This window comes from Pleurodeles waltl, chromosome 3_1, assembly GCF_031143425.1.
Source record: "Pleurodeles waltl isolate 20211129_DDA chromosome 3_1, aPleWal1.hap1.20221129, whole genome shotgun sequence".
In the NCBI taxonomy this organism is placed as follows: Eukaryota; Metazoa; Chordata; class Amphibia; order Caudata; family Salamandridae; genus Pleurodeles; species Pleurodeles waltl.
Window position 1 is genome coordinate 567,942,409 of NC_090440.1, and position 20,117 is coordinate 567,962,525.

At 45.2% G+C, this 20,117-nt stretch overlaps 1 protein-coding gene across 1 annotated transcript in view; it reads left to right on the forward strand.

The window, feature by feature from the left end:
- The window catches only part of FAH (fumarylacetoacetate hydrolase), a 147,787-nt gene that overhangs the window by 81,468 nt on the left and 46,202 nt on the right, over positions 1-20,117 (forward strand). The window contains exons 8-10 of the mRNA XM_069222992.1: positions 2,078-2,177; positions 5,838-5,968; positions 17,752-17,827. Of these exons, the coding sequence (XP_069079093.1) occupies positions 2,078-2,177; positions 5,838-5,968; positions 17,752-17,827 (307 nt within the window). The remainder of the gene's footprint in view (positions 1-2,077; positions 2,178-5,837; positions 5,969-17,751; positions 17,828-20,117) is intronic.

The following is a 20,117-nucleotide window of genomic DNA, read 5'->3' on the forward strand; positions in this document are numbered from 1 at the left end:
GCAATCCCCCCACTTAAAAAAATAAACATTGCTTCTGCCACCCACCTACACACCCTTTGCTTATAGTCTCCCACACACAAACAAAACAATACCTGGCCTCCTGCCACCCACCCTTACTACTCTTTTCCAACCCAAAACCACATTCCTCACTCACTTTGCGAGTGGAGAGCCAGCACTGTACTTACCGCACCTTCATATATTTTGTGTTTGGGAATCCCCTTTTGAAATATACATGTATGTTTATTTAGGTGTATGTTTCAAATAGAAATGCATAACTTATTAATGTGTTTAAACATTTCAATTTGATAATTCATCTTGACAGATGTATTTGTGTTTATTTTTTCATGGTTTGAATTGCTTTCATTGTTTTTAAATAATACAGCTTCATAGATATTGACAACTTGATTTCTCAGTTATTATTTTTAAGCAATAAGCAATGTTTCACAGAATGAGTAAGTGAAATACTAGAGGTGGCTTTACTAATAGTTGTTTATTATGAAAATGTTTAGGCACAGTATATAAACTGGAAAGGGTGTCATTAGATAGATAAGAACTTTGCTTTACTTCAGGGATTTGAGATTGAGAGGCAACTCCTAGCCATAAAAACATTTCCTTGCTGAAGGCTGTGGAGATGGAACATTGAGCCCTCCCATGTGCTTATCTACCGACTTGAGGGCATAGCCTCTGAGATGCAGAACGTAACCATGGGGGATGGTGCTTTACAGAACACTGCTTCTATTGTTCAGAAAAGGTAGGCAAGTGTGGTCCATCCATGAAACTCAAGTAGGCCCCTTTTGGTGCTAAATTTAGTTAGACTAGGGAAAAGGGGTTTGGGTTATTGATGTAAAGAAGCCCTATAATAACATCATAATGTTTAATTATTTTCTATTGTTTTGCCTACTGACAAGTATCATCGCCACTATCTTGTTTATTTTGATAGTAGTTACTTTTCATATTGTGTGCACTAGATTATATTTCTGAGTTCCTAGTGTTCTTAAATGTGTCTATTCGTGATGAATGAGGGTCTGGGTTCCACTAAATATGCCTGTGAAGTTTTCTAGGACTGATTGTTACATAAAACATGTCCTACTCAAGTAATTCACAGTGGTCTGTGAGGTGCTTGCAGGCCACAGAGTTCTTTGTCTCATGTTGTTACATTGAGTACGGCCTTCGTGCCAGAGAGTCTAGAAAACCCATTTTCGGGCCGGTGTTCTGGAGAGAAATCCAGAAAACATATCACTGCGCTGACAAGGGAGAAGACTGTTGGCCCAGTCACAGCGCCACCCACATTCATTGGTCTCCCTTGGCTCTATGGAGACCTGGGAGTAGGCAGGTGGGAGTGCCAGCCTCCATTCTGCCATCACACTCTGGTCTCTGGCGATCTGGGTGAGGCAATGGAACAAAGGGAAAGCAAGCACATCCTCTGTGTGACGTCAAAACAGTGATTAACTAGATTTTTATCAACTTGTTCATGGTAAAGACTTCCTATGGAAGCAATATACAGCAAAAGTTTTAAGCACTGGAATGTTTGTTGTAAATTCCTTTCTTTGGTGTCTTGCTCTTGCTGTATTTGTTTATTGTGCCCAAACTTTAAGGTACAAAGTGCATCGGCCCATAATGACAGCGATAGGAGATATCCATGATGGTAAATTCTCATCTTGCCCAAATTCTATTTCTACTGCCTCAGACACTAGCATCAGGAGTGAACAGGAGCTTCCTACTTGCGCATCTCTGGAGATGTCCAAGCACACCCTGGCTAGGCCCCTAAGACTGAAGACTTTGGGCTCGATGAGCCAATCTACATCTCACCATCCAGGGCAATGTGTAATGAATTCTTCTTTCTCCGTTTGTGCTGACACTTCATCCGTACTAATTCACCTCTTTCCTTGTATGACTTGCACTGACATGTTCCCTTGTGATTGCGCTGATACAGTTGACTATATTATTTATGCTGATACATATCCGATGTGCGTGCGCGGACACATGCTAAGGCATGTACTTGTGATGATGCTTACTTTTTGAAGCTATTCATGCACCACCATATAGTTGCGCTAACGCTCTCATTTCGGTGTGGCAGGCATTCTTTGCAGGCCCTGGAAATGCCCTGGGAGAGCCAATCCCAATTTCGAAGGCCGAGGAGCACATTTTCGGAATGGTCCTCATGAACGACTGGAGCGGTAAGGAATGAGTACTGATGTTTTACAGATGCTGATAGGGGTCTATATTATTAGAGAGAATACAAATGCAGATAACATTTTTCAGAGAATCCCTACAACCAACAATGTGCAGCATATATTTTTATTAACATTCCTTTGTCTGCCGCAATATACACATAAATATAAATTCCTCTGCAAAAATAATGTTGTTGCTTGCCCTATCACTTCCTTATCTGTTACCTTTTACCCAACAGCTAATCACACTCTAAACCTTATACTCACCGAAAGCATAACAGTGATGCAACCTATAATCCTACCCACCGTTGCTTAACTTATCTTACATGTAGTGTCCACTCTAACCATTAACCTAGTTTAAAACCGAATGCAAACCCTAAACCAAGCCCCTCATACAAGCCTTACTTCAACCATATGCATAATAAAACCTTTTACCTGACTTGAACAGCATGGACTCGTTGACCCTTATGCCAAGTCATTTTAATGATTCACTTCAGCCTTTCTTTATAATGCCTTTTCATTGTGTGTGACCATGGATGGTGAGGGAGGGCTCATGCATAGGTGACCTCCTGCTACAAAAAAACAGTGTACAGTACTTGCATACTCCCAGTAAATTTCCAGTGATGCTGCTAAGGGAAGATGTATTGGCGGTGGTTTGGGCTGTCTGTGAAGTTCTACACCAGCATTGGAGACTTCAGTTAATGTGCATCCCGCCTTCCCCCGAAAGCAGAAGTTTTTATTGCTATGATACGCCGGGAGGGTCTTTCTGTCAGAACTGTAGACCTCAGCTGACAAATCTATTAAAAAAAAAAAACGAAACTGAAAATGTGTTGAGAGGCAAAAACAATGATCTTTGGTTTAGTTTGGGTCCATAACTTTGATCTGCAAAAAATATGTAAGCAGTGAAATGAGAGGTGTAGCTGAAGAGTGCCTGCCGAAGCCTGACACATAGAAGTAAACCCTAGGATGCAGGAACAGGCTGGGTCAGGAAACCGTGTTAGGTCGCTGCCAACTTTGCTTTCTTGCTGCTGCATCTTGCGTCTTTGGTTCCCTCGGTATGTCTTTTGGACATGCAGACTACTGCGTCCAAAGTCTTCTGGCTCCTCGGTGTGCTCTGCCCTCCAGAACCCCGTTTCCAACAAGGCAAGTCATCAGCAATCCAGGGACAGACCTAGATTCAGAGGCATCGCTCATTTCCAATTAGTGCATTAGAATATGTGGTGCTATGGGTCGGCGGTGAATGATCTTGTAGAGAGAGGCCCGTCTGGATTGGAGTCGGGATTTGATTTCCTTTGAATGGGTGCATGGGTTTAATTTCAGCATCTTAATTTAACCCGGAGATCCTGCTCAATACCCTGAGGTGAAACCTACAAATGTCCGTTTTCCGGCAAGTTCCTTTAGATGGGTCAGCTTGGTGGAGCGGGAGTCCTAGGACATGGCAACCTCGTTTATTCCTTCCCGGCAGTGAATGCATACGGACAAGTGCACTGCTCCTTGGTCCTTCCACTAGGAGGCATTGTGAGCGTCACTTCTGTACTTTTCTAGGAATGGCCTTAAGTCTTTATTGCTTCTTCCAATCAGGTGATAACTGAAGTCTGCATTGCAGTTTCCTGCACGTCCTTCCTCAGTTTTGAAAGTGGCATCACGTGTTCTCTTGTGTATCTGATCTGATCAGATATTAACTTGCTGTGTTTTTCTGCCTTTTCTGTGCAGCTGTCTTTTTTCCTGGTTGGTAACAAGGCAAGTTTTTTTTATGTTTGTGTTTCTCTGCATGGGGATGTCATTTGTTTAATGGGTCTTTCGTGTGTTTGCTATACAGATTGATCTAAGTACCTTTATTAAATGAAAATTGATTTATGTTGCTGCCTCGGAGTTCTCTTCTTGCCTCTCTTCGTGGAAATAGCCTATCCTGTATCAGACATAGAAGCTACTTCTTTGCACTTATAAGCAATATGAGCATGTTGTATATTTTATAATGCTTTTTAGAATTGTGGTTTCCATTCTCGGGACTGTGCTGCAGTTTGGATGCTGGACCTTATGGCACCTACTTCATTGCTACAGGTGCTTCCTGTCTCCTCCGTCTTTTTTCATGCCTCTAGGGAGACTCTAATTGTGCTCCAAGATAGGTGGTGAGGCGCAGCATCATAACATCCAGGAAACATTAGGAAATTCAAAAATACTCTACAGTCAGCCAAGGAAAGGCAGATGTTTTTGGGCACACACTGGAAACTGGACAAGCCTTCATGGCCAGTCTAGGTATGAGACCATTTGTGGCCATTAAGGGAATGGCCCTGGCTAAACTTTGAGATCTGAGAACAGTCCAGGAATAACAAAGGTCCTGTGTGGCGAGGGGGGACAATCAGTAAATGACACAGGCTATGACAGGCGTTTTTTCCTGGATCCAATGAAGTAGTTAGAAGCCATCTGTGCGAGTCAGAGAATGCCCCAGGCTTTCTAGAAGCAACCTCGAAATGTGATCAGAATATTAATGAACCCAAGTTCTCATATCAAGAAGAAAGATTAATCTTTGAGTTCTAGAGATGTCACTAGTCGCACAACCTCATTGGTGGATCACAGACCTTCAGACTGATAAAAGGACTGTTCTGTTATGTAAAACTTTGCGGCTCTGGAAAATGAAAAGCAAAAACTAAGCACACTTCTCAAAAATAATCTTGACGCATAATCCTTCCCTCACCATCACTTTGTCACATTGTCAGTCGTGGATGCCTGGTCATCACTTTCGCTGTCTATGCCTCATCTGCTGTCTCGAAAAGGCTGGGAGGACGGCTTGGGACTAGAGAATAGCACTAGAAAGGCTGGAATGATAGAAGACACCGGAGGTGGCAGGTCAAAGCCGTGAAGAAGGAAGTGGAAAGACCGGGGAAAAGCTGAGGAAATGTTTAAAGCAGGTTAAAAAAAAGGTGAAGAGGTGCGTTCGGAAGAGGAGGAAGGGATACGGGAAAGAATGGGACTGGCCTGAGGACAGGAGAGAGTCTGGGATTGACCATAAGAGAACAATTAAAGCATTGGAAAATGTAACAGGGCATGGATGTATATTGGGGAATTCGGGAATATGATGCAAGGAGGCGTGGAGAAGGGTTGCAGTAGGGCAGTATAAATTGGCAAGGATTAGGTGAGAGCAGGATACATTAAAAGCTGGAGCACAAGAAGTGGACAGAGGAAGGGATAGGATGACATTGAGGAAAACTAGTAGAGATATTCAGAGATTAGGATGGGAAGAGGGCTGGATCCAGAGGGAGGATGAAGAAATAGCTTGGCTGAGGTTAGGAGGGTGACTGGGCCTGAACGAGGGAGGAGAATATGGAAAGTGGGTTGACAGAAATAAAAAGAACATGAGCTAGAACAAGGGCAGTAGTAGTGAATAAGAAGAAAGAAAGCCGGAATTGGCTTAAAAGCTGGGAGCAGGAATGTATTGGGGTTACAGTAAGGGAAAGCAGTATTGCTGGAGCTGGGATCGATGGGGAACAACAAGTAAAAGGCCAATAGAAGAGATCAGGATGCTGAATAATCCAGGAGGGATAGGAGCACAGGTTTTTAGCTAGGGGTCTAGGAAGAAGAGTAAGTCAGAGGGAATAAACCATATTATGGAACGGGAGAAGAAACGATTCTTGGAATTCAGTGTCTTTTCTGTTCTCTATTCCTCAGCTCGTGATATTCAGAAGTGGGAGTACGTTCCACTGGGCCCTTTTCTGGGGAAAAGCTTTGGGACAACCATCTCTCCTTGGGTTGTGCCAATGGAGGCTCTCATGCCCTTTGTGCTACCAAACGCAGTGCAGGTAAGACGGCCACACTGACTACAGTTGAAAGAAATATGCATGCCTGCGAGATGTACTACAGGTAAGATGCCTGCTTCTACAGTAAAGACAGCGTGCTGCCCCTTGAAGATAAAGCAGGGAAGATGGCTTTAAGTGAAATGCAATTTTGAAAATTGACTCATTTGTTACTGTTTAAAGTAACTTCAAACAATTGTGGAAGAAATTAATATGAACGTGCTGAAGAAAGTCGGCGTGTTTTTAATGCGTTATTAATTTACGGTAGTTAGGGGTAATTGCTGCTGTTTGGGTCATGATCCTATGGTCAGTCATGAAAAAGGCCCACCATACGGTGCAGCTAAGGTTCCTACTATAGACTACAGTAACTAAACGATGCCCACTACTGGCATCTAGGAAACATGGCAGAGACTGAATACAGTGCAGATAAGATGGCTACCAGTCAATAAGTGCATGTATGACGGATAAGATGACTACCACTAAGTGCCCAAGGGTAAGATTGTCTCCTCTGATTATGGGGAAGGTACGATACACCCTTTTGAATAAAGTGCAGGTCAGACCCCGCTACAGAGTTAAGTGGAGGCCACATGTCCAGATGAGGTCATATTACATACGCCAAGTACACTGCAGGTAAGACAGCCACCTAGAAAAGCACTGCAGCTAAGGTGGTCGCTTCCAGATATTTTTCAGGTACATCGTGGATCTCCAAATACAGTGCAAGTAAGATGAATCCCTCTGATTACAGTGCAGGTAAAGCGCCTGAAACCATGTAGCGAACAAGTACAATGTTCTCCAAAATCAGTGCTGTTAAGGTCTTTTCCCTCTATTATGGTAAATGTAAGGTGCCCATCAGCATATAAATTGCAGGTGAGGTGCATATCACAGAATACTGTGCATCAAGGTGGGCTACACCAAAAACAGTCCTGGTGTGGTGCCAGCCAGCAAACAGAAAGCAGGTAAGAAACCCACCACCATAAACACATCCTGTAAGCTACACACAACCATATACTCTGGGGTGAATGTATGATCGCCGGCATTACTAGGATGTTGCAATCGTGATCTTCTCCAGTGCAGGTGAGACGACCCTAGTTGAATAGTCTGGCTAAAATGCTTGTTACTAAATGCATGTCAGGTGCCCTATGCCATGCATAGTACAGTACATGATGCTTACCACTAAAAACAGCATCTGTAAGGTGTCTGCCGTTTGTGTTACCTGTGTTGTCTTTTGAAGAGAAGCTGGAGCAATCAGACACCAGAGCTGTGCAATAAAACAAAAAAGACTACACTTGTATCCCATCACTCCATCCCAGCATTCATATTTTTCCAAGTTCAGCATTCCTCAAACCCTTCCAACATCTAAATGTTCTACTTGGGCCCAGCACATAAAAGTAGGTGCATTCTCCAGTGAAGTCCCTGAAGTTCGCATCCTCTCTGACTCTAAGCCCGACCTTTTCTCACAGTATCCCCACACTATTGCCGTTTTAAAAAGTCCAGGATGTGCCCCTTCCCTTCTTAATAAACAAAGTGTACCCAAGGCCTTTACTTCCACTTTGCCCACAATGTGATTTCTACAAAACGGGCATGAACCATACCAAACCAGAACACAAACCTACCCACATTTAACACAAACAAAACCCACCCTATCTAAACACAAAAACCATTTGAATATCAACTCCAACTATTTAAAAAGCTGTAGTTTTGTGAGCCCAGCTAACTACAGTGTTAACTTAAAATAACACTCCATCCTCGTCCTCTCAATAAAGAAGGTTTTGAAATAAATAAAAAATAACACTTCCCCATTTCCAATGACAAATTAATCTGATCCCACACAGTTATTGGTTTAATAATTTATTACACTCTGCTGGTTATTTAGAAAGTCTGACAAACTCTAAATAACGCCATATGCATATGATTTTGCACAACAAATAGAACGTTCAGAAACGGCCATACTGAGGCTGATTTTCAGAAATGTTCAATTTTTGCAGAAAATAGAGTAACTCCATATTGTTCTGTTTTGCTGCTCAATGGAGTAAATACAGTTGGCCCTTTTCGTGTTACCGAACAATTTTTGTACTGGGACAGAAACAGATTGTGGTACTATTTAGAAGTTGTAGGAAGCTGGCCTGGTGTGTGGTGGGTACCTAGGGTACTTACACCTTATACCAGGCCCAGGTATCCCCTCTAGTGAAGTGTGGGCAGTGTCTAGAAACCAGACTCTCTAGAGGTAGCTGTGGATGAGTATCCAAGGTGTATCTAGACGACATGCAAAGCTCATGAAGTACCACTCTAGACACACAGTAATTACACACATGAAAGACAACACTCATTTGTACAAAAATGAAGGTACTTTATTTTTGGCACAAATCACCACAAAATACTAGACAGGTAACCCACCCTTAGGAGGCAAGTAATACACTAAATATATACACTATCAATCAGAAATAGGCATAGAAAAGGTTAGAAAACATTGCAAATAATGATAACCAATAGTGACCCTAGCGGGAGCATAAACCATATACTAAAAAATGGAATGCGAACAAGGTACCTCCACCTAGGTAAGTAAACTGTGAAGAGGGGAGCTGGAAGTATTAGAAAACCACAGAGGTAAGTAACACAGTACTCCTATCAACCAGAAATGCAGGAGTAAAACACTGGATTTTCCCCAAACCACTCAAAATGAGGCAAAGGAAAAAAGAAGACACCCAGAGAAGACTGCAAGTAAACTAGGGTGGATTCCTGAAGAAAGAAGACCTGTGAAGAGAGGGGACCAAGTCCAGAAGGCACTACAGAGTCCAGTGGGGGCAGGTGCCCCTTACCCTCCACACTGAAGATGCAGGAGTTGGTCGACGGTGAAGAAAAACAGGTCAGTACTGCAGCCCAGAAGCCAGAGAAGAGTTCCTGATGGATGCAGATGGAGTCCCACGCTGGATGGAAGATTGCAGATGGGTGTCGGTGCAGGAATTCCACCAACAAGCCTTGGCAAAGGCAACTTCGCAGTTGGAGAAAAAGAGGTGCTGCCAGGGTCCAGCAAGGCCCAGGAGGACTCAACCCAGGAGGGGGAGTCTAGGGGAGCCTTAGAGTTGCAGAGAGTCCACAGGAGCAGAGGCAGCACCCACAGGAGTCCCACAGGACGAGTACACAGAAGATGCAAGAAGGAGCCCACGCAGCACTACAGAAGAGGATCTCACACCGCAGATACCATGTGGGAGGCTGGGATTTGCAGGAAGGAGTGCTGGGGACTGGAGCTGCACGATGCCTGAAGATCCCTTGGAGGAGACACAAACAAGCCTTGGCAGCTGCAAGAGACGCAGTGCACCGAGGGGGGGTGGGGTGGTGGTACTGTCCTGCCTGGGAGGGTAAAGGCTTGCCTCCACCCAAGTTGGACAGCTGGCAGAGAGGACAAAGAGGACTACTCCGGACCACCACCCGTGATGCAGGATCCACGCAGCTCAGCAGGAGAGGGGATCCACGCAGCCACTCGCCGCTTGTTGTAGGTGCCTGCGGTTGCAGGGGAGTGACCCCTTCACTCCAAGGGAGATTCCTTCTTCTTGTGCAGACTGAAGAGTTGCAGTCTTCTGAGGATGCACGGCGAGGGAACTGTTGCAAAGCTGGGAGGGACTCTGGATACAGTGTTGCACAAGAGTCGTCCTCGTGCATCTGCAGCTTGTAGGTTCCTGGAGGGTCCAGTCGTGGTTCCAGTGGCCAGAAGTCAAAGCAGAGGTTGCAGAGGAGTCCTACTGGAATCTTACAAGCCGGATCTGACGACCCACCCCAGCGGAAGACCCTAAATAGCCCTGAAAGGGGTACTGGTCCTCTAACCAACTAAGCACCTATCAGGAGGGTGCTTTGACATCACCTGCCTGGCCTGGCCACTCAGATGTTCCCAGAGTTCCCTGCCCATCTTAGAAACAAGATGGCAGAATCCAGGGACCCTCTGGATGAGCACTGAGCACCACCCTGGGGTGGTGATGGACAGGGGAGTGGCCACTCCCCTTTCCATTGTCCAGTTTCGCACCATAGCGGGGACTGGGGGTCCCTGAACCAGTGTGGACTGGTTTATGCACGGACGGCACCAAATGTGCCCTTCAAAGGAAAACCAGTGGCTTGGGGAGGCTACCCCTCCCAAGCCAGTCGCACCTATTTCCAAAGGGTGATGGTGTAACACCCCTCTCCCAAAGGAAATCCTTTGTTCTGCCTTCCTGGGCTTGAGCAGCTCAAGCAGCAGGATGGCAGAAACCTGTCTGAGGGGTGGCAGCAGCTCGGGCTGCCCGGAAAACCCTGGAAGACTGGTGGTAGCAATGCTGGGGTTCCTCTAAGGAGCCCACAGAGTGCATGGAATCATACAACCAAAACTTGCAAAAGTATTGGGGTATGATTCCGACATATTTGATACCAAACATGCCTAGGTTCGGAGTTACCATTTTGTAGCTGGACATAGGTAGTGACCTATGTCCAGTACATGCATAAAATGGCATCCCTGCACTCACGAAGTCCAGGAGAATGCAGCTGGAGTTCACAGGGGCACCTCTGCTAGTGCTAGGTACTTGTACCCTGCCCTCTGGGCTCAGAGGGCCTGCCATAGGGGTGACTTACAGTGACCTGGTAATGAAAAGGGTGCATGCATCCTTTTCACGCGGGCTGCAATGGCAGGCCTGCAGAACACTTTGCATGGGCTCCCTATGGGTGGAATAATACTTGCTGCAGCCCATAGGGATCACCTGGTACCAATATGCCCTGGGTACCTATGTACCATATACTAGGGACTTACATGGGGATACCAGTATGCCAAATGTGGGGTGAAAAAAAGGTACATATTAGAGGAGAGAGCAAAACTACTGGGGTCCTGGTTAGCAGGAACCCAGTAGACACAATACTGACAACAGACAGAAAATGGGGGTAACCATGCCAAGAAAGAAGTCACTTTCCTCCAGAAGTGTATATTTATATGTGTATGTTTGTGTGAGTGTATGTACATGCGTGTGTGCGTGTAAATAAATATATATATATATATATATATATATATATATATATATATATGTTCGATGGCATCTGTAGCTGCAAATACACATGCTTATATATATATATATATATATATATATATATATATACATACATACACATATACACACTGGGAAAAAAACGAAGGTTGCAGGGACGTCATAGTTAGGTTCTGAATTCACTCGTACAAAATCATATATTTCAAGTAACTATAACTCACGCTCTTGCCATGCACTGCTAATTTCCCCAGATATTACAGCAGTCATGACAACTTATATAATGTTTTTAAAAGTATAAATGAAACATTAGCAGTCACATTTTTGAAGAAAAAGCTGTGCACGACGGGGGCCCGAGTTATAGTCATGTTAAACCCCTAATTTGACTCTAAAACACCCTTATATGTCACCCCTGGGGTCATGGTACCTCCACCCTGACCCCTTATACCACTTATCATTTCTATTTTCAGCCCCGGGGACCCTCTCCCATAACATAAAATTGCAGTCATAACTTTCTAGTCCGGTTGTGGCCAGCCAATTAAAGCGCTTCTATTCTTGTGCGCATTCGTGAAAATTCATGAATAGAGATATACAAATTTGGATTTTCCTTGATTTCTCATAAACTACTGAACGGATTTACGCCAAATAACCAAAAATTTAATCTGCGAACCGACAGCTAGCTTTTTGCCAAATTTGGTGTAATTCCATCCACCAGTTCAGGTTGTAGTCTTGTCTAAAGGTCTTATGGAATTATGGAATTAACATGGCAAACATTACTTTTTTTTCACCCCTCCCTTTTTTTTCAGCCCTCGGTTGATGGATCACTCAGAAACTTTCCATGCTCAACAAGAATCACCTGGGCACTTTTTTGGGGAAAATTTTGTGAAGATTCGTCAAACGGTGCCAAACAAGTTAAAAATGCTTTTTCTATGGAAACCTGGTCCTAACTATAACTACCTAGTCGCGACTGCAGTGGGCATTCCGGGACATAGCAGGAGCCGGCCCTGGGAGGTGGCGGTCCCCAGGGCCATCAGTGGCTCCACGAGGAAGGGCTGCGTGGTCCCCCTCCAATGAAAAGACCCCAGGGAGATGGTGTTCCCCAGGGTTGTGAGGTTCCGAAACAGACCCTCTTTCTATTTTTTAGTGTTTGCCCTGGGGAGGTGGAGTTCCTTGGGGCTGTGGGGGGGAGAGGGCACGCAGCCCCCGCACAGAATTAGATTGAAGCCCCAGGCCGGTGGTGGTTCCCAGGGCTGGGGGGGGGGCAGTGCAGCCGCCCTGCATAGAACTAAATTGAAGCCCCAGGGAGTTGGTGGTCCCCGGGGCTGCGCAGCACCCCTGCTTTATTTGCATTAAAGCCTAGGGGAAGTGGCGGTCCCAGGGGCCTGTGAGGGGGGCAGAGCGCCCCCCACCCTACAATTCATGAAAGCCCTTGGGAGTTGGTGGTCCACAGGGCTCCTGGGAGGCCGGGCGGCCCCCCCCACATTAAAATTAACATTGCCCTTGGCAAAAAAAATTTTTTAAATGCTTTTTAGCCCTGGGGGGTCCCTTTGAGACCCCAGAACAAGACCTAAGGGGACATGGTGTCCGTACCCTGGCTCCTTTTCTTTATTTTTAACATTTTTTGTGAGACTCAGCTGAAGCAGAATCCCAACATGGCTGCCAACATTTCCTTGTTGAAGTGTTGTCAGTCAATCAGATCTAAGCACAATATTTGGAGGGTTTGTGAATCCTTCGCATCCCTTTATATATACACATTTGGATTTTTTTTATTTCTCAAAAACTACTGAATGGATTTACACCAAATAGCAAAAGGCCTCTTTCTGGACCAGGAGCTACCTTTCTGCCAAATTTGGTGTAATTCCATCCAGTTATTCGGGCGCTTTCTCTGTTAAAAACTCTATAGAAAAATTAATGGAGAAAACACGTTTTGGGACCCCTCCCTTTTTTCTTGCCCCCGCTTGACGTAGCACGCTAAAATTTCCAGACAGCAACTGAAGTGACCACCTTTGTTTTTTGGGAAAATTTCATGAAGATTCATCAAACAGCGCCAAAGTTATTAGCAAAACAAAAAATGCTTTTTCTATAGACACTAGGTCCTAATTACAACTACCTAGAGGCGACCGCCACTAGGTGTGGGTGTGAGTGTGTGTGTGTGTGTGTGTGTATGTATATGTGTGTGTATATATATATATATATATATATATATTTTTTTTTTTCCACTTAAAAAAAAATAACAAAGCTTACAGGGACGTTATAGTTAGGCTCACATTTTAAATGTACAATACCATAGAAATTCACCTGTTTTAGTTAGTTATCCCAAGTAACTATAACTCGTGCCCTAAGGTAACCATAACTCGCGCCACAAGCATGCACAGTTTTTCATCAAAACTTTTACTGCAAATATTACGTTGACATTATCAATGATGTTATCAAAGATGTCTTGAGTGCCGTAATTTGTGGGTAATTAGCAATCAAGGCGAGGGCGCAAGTTTTAGTTACCTTAGGGTACAAATTAAAGTTACTTGAGATAACTTTAACTAGAACAGGTGAATTTTTAAGGTTCAGTATGTTTAAATGTGAACCTAAATATAACTCCCCTTTAACCTTTGATTTTTTTTTAAAGTGAATTTCAATTGTTTTATTTCTATTTCCTAACTATAACACCCCATTGACCTTTGTTTTTTTCAGTGAATTTATTTTTGTTTATTTTTTTAACATAAAGTAATTTTCAAGACTATATATTAATTGAACTGCCGCCGTGCACAGCGTTTGGCTGTGCGCGCTGGCAGTTGGCTATAGGGCTTGGCCTGCAGCCATTCCCTGTGGCCATCCCCCCTAACCACCCAACCTTCTGCCACGCACGGCCATTGGCCATGTGCAGCAGGAGTTGGCTGCAGGTCTGCGTGGTCCCCTCCCACAGCCAATTTCGGCCCTGGGGACCCCATTTCCAGGGGCCCGGCCTTCTAAAATATTTTGGGGGGGGGAGGGTGTCACGTGGCCTGCCTCCCCAGGCTGATCTTGGCCCCAGAGAACCCATCCCCGGGGCCAGGCATTTATATATTATTTTGGGGGTGGGTGCCACGTGCCCCCCCTGTGCCGGCCAATATCAGCCCCTGGGACCCCATCCCCCAGGGCCCGGCCTTCATATATTATTTTTTGTGGGGAATGTGGGCCGCATGGCCACCCTCGCCTATCTCTGCCCTGGGAACCCCATCCCACGGGGTCCAGCATAAACATTAAATATTTTGGCGGGGATGGGGGTCATGGGTCACCCAGTCAAAATGGTTGGGGAATGCAGGGGAGCCTGTAGCCCTCACGGTCCCAGCTCCCCACCTCCTGTGGGAGCCAGCATTGCTGTCACAGAGAGGGAGCTGCAAAACATGTAGCTCCCACTCTGTGAAGCAGTAGTTTCCATGCAGGCAGGAAATCTCTGCTTCCTTCAAGTGAGAGCTGTTTAACAGCTCTCACTTGCTGGAACCAGAGTTTTTGCTATGACTTGGTAGGAGTTGTCAAAGCTCCTGCCAAGTCAGAGCAAACAGCTATGTCCTGTGTTGGGCACCCCGGGACATAGCAGGAGCTGGCCCTGGGGGGGGGGTGGCAGTCCTCAGGACTATGATTGGCTCCACAAGGGGGGCTGCGCGGCCCCCTCTCCAATGTTAAGTTGCCCTGGGGAGGTGGTGGCCCCTGGGGCTGATGGGGGAGGGTGTGCTCCCCTGCTTTCAAAATTGAATTGCCTCTGGGTCCTGGCCCACCCTGGGGCTGCATTTAAACAAGTGTGGGAGCCTGCGCCTCTTTCTTCTTTTTTTTTTTTATTTAACTTTTGGCTGGTTTCCCACTGAAAATATATTTTTTGTTCTAGGGTGGTCACTTTGTGACCCCAGCACCAGAGTTAAGGGATAGGGGTGTCCCTACTCTGGGCTCTTTTCTTTTTTTTAAATCTTTCTCTGGGACTCTGCTGAAGCCGAGTCCCAACATGGCTGCCAACACTTCCTTGTTGTAGTGTAGGCACCCAATCAGATCTCAGTATGAGATTTGGAGGGTTCGCGTAGCCTTCGCGTCCCTATATATACAAATTTGTTTTATCTTTAATTACTCAAAAACTACTGAACGGATTTACACCAAATAACAAAAAGGTCGCTTTATGGACCAAGAACTACCTTTCTGCCAAATTTGGTGTAATTCCGTCGAGTGGTTCAGGCGCTATTCCTGTTCAAAATGTCTATGGAAAAATGCATGGGGGAAAAAGCGTTTTGGGACCCCTGCTTTTTCTCAGCACCTGCTTGATGGATCACCCCAAAACTTTCCATGCAGACGCTGAAGTGGGCATTGTAATTTTTGGTAAAATTTTGTGAAGATTCATCAAACTGCGCCAAAGTTATTAGCAAAACAAAAAAATGCTTTTTCTATAGAAACTAAGTCCCAACTATAACTACCTAGTGGCGACCGCCACTATGTTTTTACATACATAATATATATATTTTTTTAAACAGTCTGTTTTTTTTAACATATCTGTTTATTATTTAAATGTTGTTGTTTATTGCCATCCAAATATTTAGGTTTAACTTTGTTATCAAATATAGCGATCAGGAGTTACCCCGGATATACAAAGTGTTGCAACCACATTACCAACATTATGACCTTTGATACAGCATTTCAAATCAAGCAGTTCCAGTGTCTTCGTGTCTAGACGTTCAAGGACCCCATACCCTCGTGTGTTTGTGTTAGCACACCTACTCCATTGCAGATCTGCTTCGGCACCATACTGTCAAGGGCCTTGGCTCAGCGGATCTCCATTGTCAAGCAATGTCTTGCTTGGCCACGAGGAAACCAATAACTGCAAATGTTCTCTGACCTTGGGAATCAGCCCAGCACTGTATGAAAGTCACTGCAGTATGTTCTTTTTATGCACATCTGTTAGTTGAATATTTTGCAAAACGTATATACAAACATCATTGTATATGCAGAGGTTATTTGTGTGGCCCATATCTACCACTCTCACGGTCAGTATGTCCGGGGTGATGATGTCCTGTACAGGAGTCGGCTTCCATCTTGATCCAGCGCGTGAAAGCTTATTTACATGAATGCATCATCTTTTGGGCTCCCTATAAACGCTCTTGTATCATTTTTATATACTTTTGGCCGCACCTGTTTATTGGGCTGCAGGAACCCTGTCATAAGTACTCTTTAACAATAACCACACAGCGAGCAGTATATATACACTATACATTGAGGTTATTTTTTCACAGTTTATTCCAATCTGAAACCTTTTCAGAGTTATCAAGAATAGCCTGGTTTTTAAGCAATTAGTAGCTCAGTCGGGAACACAGAAACATAGACACTGATTCTTATTGTAGCCATAGAAGCTGTTACGCAGTGCCAAAAAGTAGTGTGTAGGACCTTCATCATCCTCACCTGTGCTGTGGCACTTCAGCCCTCCCTAGAAAGGACCCTGACCTCTGCTACACCTTCGCTTGATCAGCAGCTAGGTAGCACAGAAAGCCTGAACTAGTGTGATGTCCATTCCGTGTATAACAGGTGACCAGTTTTGTTTAATCACATGCTAGGAATGTAGCAAGTTCCACAGGACAGGGTTAAATCTGAGGTGGGCCCACCTATTGGTAATGGAATGCCGGAATCCTACAGAACCTAACTCACTCACTGGGTTTAGTAACCATATTAGCAGTGACCCTCAGCCCGTTGCACACTTGCAACCAAAGGGGAATGAGCAGTCTGTGTTTCTCTGACTCCTTTCAAACCCTTGCACCAGTAGCCTCATAAACATGGGCTGGTTTTGAGGATGGGCCTACCAAATCTTCCTAGAACATCTGGTCTGGTGCCAAAACTTCCAGCCATTGGGTCCCCGAGGACTCACTCAGCTCTCCTAGAGGAACTCCTCGAGACTTATAGAGTCCCCTTAAAGAAAGGTTGTCTTTTGGTTGCCATCATTTCTGAGGGTGTAGGGTCAAGACCCATCCGGAATGCCCATAGACATTTCACAGCCAATCTTGTTGCTTGCAGACTGTCCATGTATCATCCAGAACACTCATAATTACAAAATTCAGATACTCTCCTTCGGCTACTCACCCACTCAGCTCCTTGCAGGGACAGTCTTTCTGGACTCAGCATAGACATAAGCCATTTACCTCATACTTTCATGCTTGACTCCCACTTTTTGTTCCTGGCTTGTTTGGCTCACTCTTAGATCCTGGCATGCTTGACTCCCTTCCTAGTTCCTGGCATGCTTGGCTACCTTCCTTGGTTCATGGCGTGCTTGGCGTCCTACCTGGTTTTTGGTATGATTGGCCTCCTCCCTGGTTCCTAGAATGCTTGGCTTGCTTTCTGGTACCCTGCAAGCCTGGCTCTGTTGCTGGTTCATTGCATGCTAACCTCCTTCCCTGTGTTCTGGCATGCTTAGAGGCTCCTGCAATGCTTGCCTCCCTCCCTGGTCCTTGGTGTGCTTGGCTCCCTCCCTGGGGTTCATGCCTAGCTCCCTCCTTTGGTTCATGGCAAGCCTGACTCCCTCCCTGGTTCCTGGCATGCATAGCTACCTCCATTGGTTCGTTTGCTTAGCTCCCTCCATGCTTTCTACCAAGCTTGGCTCCCTCCATGGTTCCTAACATGCTCAGCTCCCTCCCTGTTTTCTGGCATGCTTGCCTCCTTACCAGGTTCCTGCTATCCTTGGCTCCCTACCTGGCATGCTTAGCTCCCTCCCCGTTTCCGTGTTTGTCGGTCGGCGTGATTCATGGTCACTCATCCCTGTCTGCTTCCTGATCTCTTATTGTTCTCTCTTTGCAGGATCCACGACCTCTGCCCTACCTCTGTGATGATCGTCCTTATACGTTTGACATTAACCTTGTTGTGTCCATACAAGGTATTGTTGGATTGAATTCATCTGTGTCTTGAGTTGGGGGAATTGTGGTCTACATGCGCTGGGAGTGTGTGAGTGGTTCTAGAGGAGACCCTGTGATAGACCGTGCTGCAGCAGTGGAATAAAGCACAGGCGGCTCCCGTGGACCAGGCTCTGCAGAGTATGCAAACAAGTCCTAGTGTTGTTTCGATCACACACCCTTCATGAGAGAATATAGTAATGAAAAAGTGATCAGTTTAGTCTCATAAAATAAGTCACAGACAACTAGTTCTCACCTGCTGCTGTTATCTTTATTAGTTGAATGTTTGACAAGTAGAAGCAGCCATCCAGTTCCTTCTGTGCTCTGAGAATCCGGAAGGACGCCCCAAGTGCTTCTACTGACCCCTTCATGCATCAATTCTGGCTTGCACTGTAAACCCACCATTTCAGCAGGCTCTGTAAGTCAACAAACTGGCTTTACTCCGGCCTCGGCAAACCAGCCCCTCTTATTTCACTACGCCGAACCTTTCAGACCACCCTTCCAATTTAATGCCCGTGTAGTCCGAGGCAGAAGGGTATGGTGGTGTTAGAAAATTCCACCCACCGAGGGTTTTAATTTTCTAAATTAAACAGGGGGAAAACATAAAAATAAGCATTTAAGTATCGGAGCAGAAGGCCAAGCCACTATTTTTCTCTGCACCTGCCCTCTGGCTGAGGGTGAGTTGCAAGTGGTGGGGGAGGCTCAAGGGTGCAGCTCACAAGGACACCAGCGAACCGGAGGACAGGGAGCTGACCGCTACAGAATGATCCTTGACCAGGCCTACAGCGGCACTTAAGGCCTGCAAAGAAAGGGAGCATTCTGATTGGCTGCCCACCTCCTAAAGTTCCACCCAGTGTACTAATAGTACTGACAACCCCTTAAGTTTGTATAGCTCCTTCCGTACATTGTATAACCAGCAAAGCTGTAATGTAACTATTATTTTCTGGGAAGTGCTAAGCTACTCGCCAGTTCGGCGCCTCTGCTGTATGAATGTCGCCAACAAAATAAAAGTAAATCCAATATATCCTTCATTGCTACAGTTCGACTTGCAGGAGAAATTCCTGTCTCTTGCGTGTTTACATGTAAACGTGTTTGCTGCCACTCTCCCATTGTGAGGAGCGTAGGGCTCCGGATTTCAAAATCCAAAAACGCCAAGAAAATAGCAGCTTAGTGGTTGGTTATGGGTCTTGCAAATAGCTGTTTTATGGATCAAATCTGTTTATTAGTTTTCAAGTAATAGAACATCGCATATGCAATACATCACAATATTGCTGAAAGGCTCGTTATTAGCTTACTTCATGCGAAACAATAAAAAAAAAGAGGTTAAAGATTTAATACAACTATGTTTCCCCACTTCTGGCTAACAATACAGTGATCAAACAATCTCAGGCTCTTATACCATATAAGTCTAGTCCTATATATACATCTCCTTGCAGGTGCAATCCCCTGCACTCAATTCAAATTCAGAACCCTCAGATAAGTTGGGCATGTAAGCTCTGAAAACTCCCTGGATAGGATACATAAGAATGGTTGCCAAAGTTCTTTAAAGTCCCCGCTCCTCTGCTGAAAAGTCAAGGAGAGCTTTTCCATATCGAGGATAAACCAGAGCTTGTGCAGCCACGAGACTGTTGTCGGGATCCGCTCTGTCCCCCACACAGATAGCAACAACTGTACTGCAGCATTCAAGGCTAAAGCCATCTGCCGTCCCTTCAATGATCTCAGGGGAAAAGTGAGAGGATTGGGAAGGCCCAGTAAGACATAGGCAGGAAATCTAAGGATCTGAGTGTCAAAAGCTCTGTTCACAGTATCTATTATGTCTTTCCAGTATCGGTGTAGTTTGGGACAATGCCATAGTAAGTGCACAAGGGAGCCCCCTCCCCAACAGCCCCTCCAGCAAAGACTAGATTTGTCATGATCCCAGGCATGGATCCTATTTGGGGTGTAATACCAGGAGGAGGCTACTTTATAGGCTGTCTCTGTACCTGCTGAGTTATAAGCTGTGTGATGCGCCCTATAAAAGACACTCTCCCACTCATCGTCCGATAACTCCCTCTCCAGTTCCTTCTCACATCTCAATTGACCCTTAGTCTTGGTTGAATGGACCTCCCCCGTAAGAGGACAGAAAGCTCAGAAACCACACGCTTATCGCCCTTTTTCATTAGAATCCATTTTTCAAACGGTGTTAACGGTCTATCTATCAATATCCTATTGGCTGGAAGCAGAGCCCAGTGTCTTATTTGATAGTACATCATCCTGTCTGCCTCGGTTAGGCCA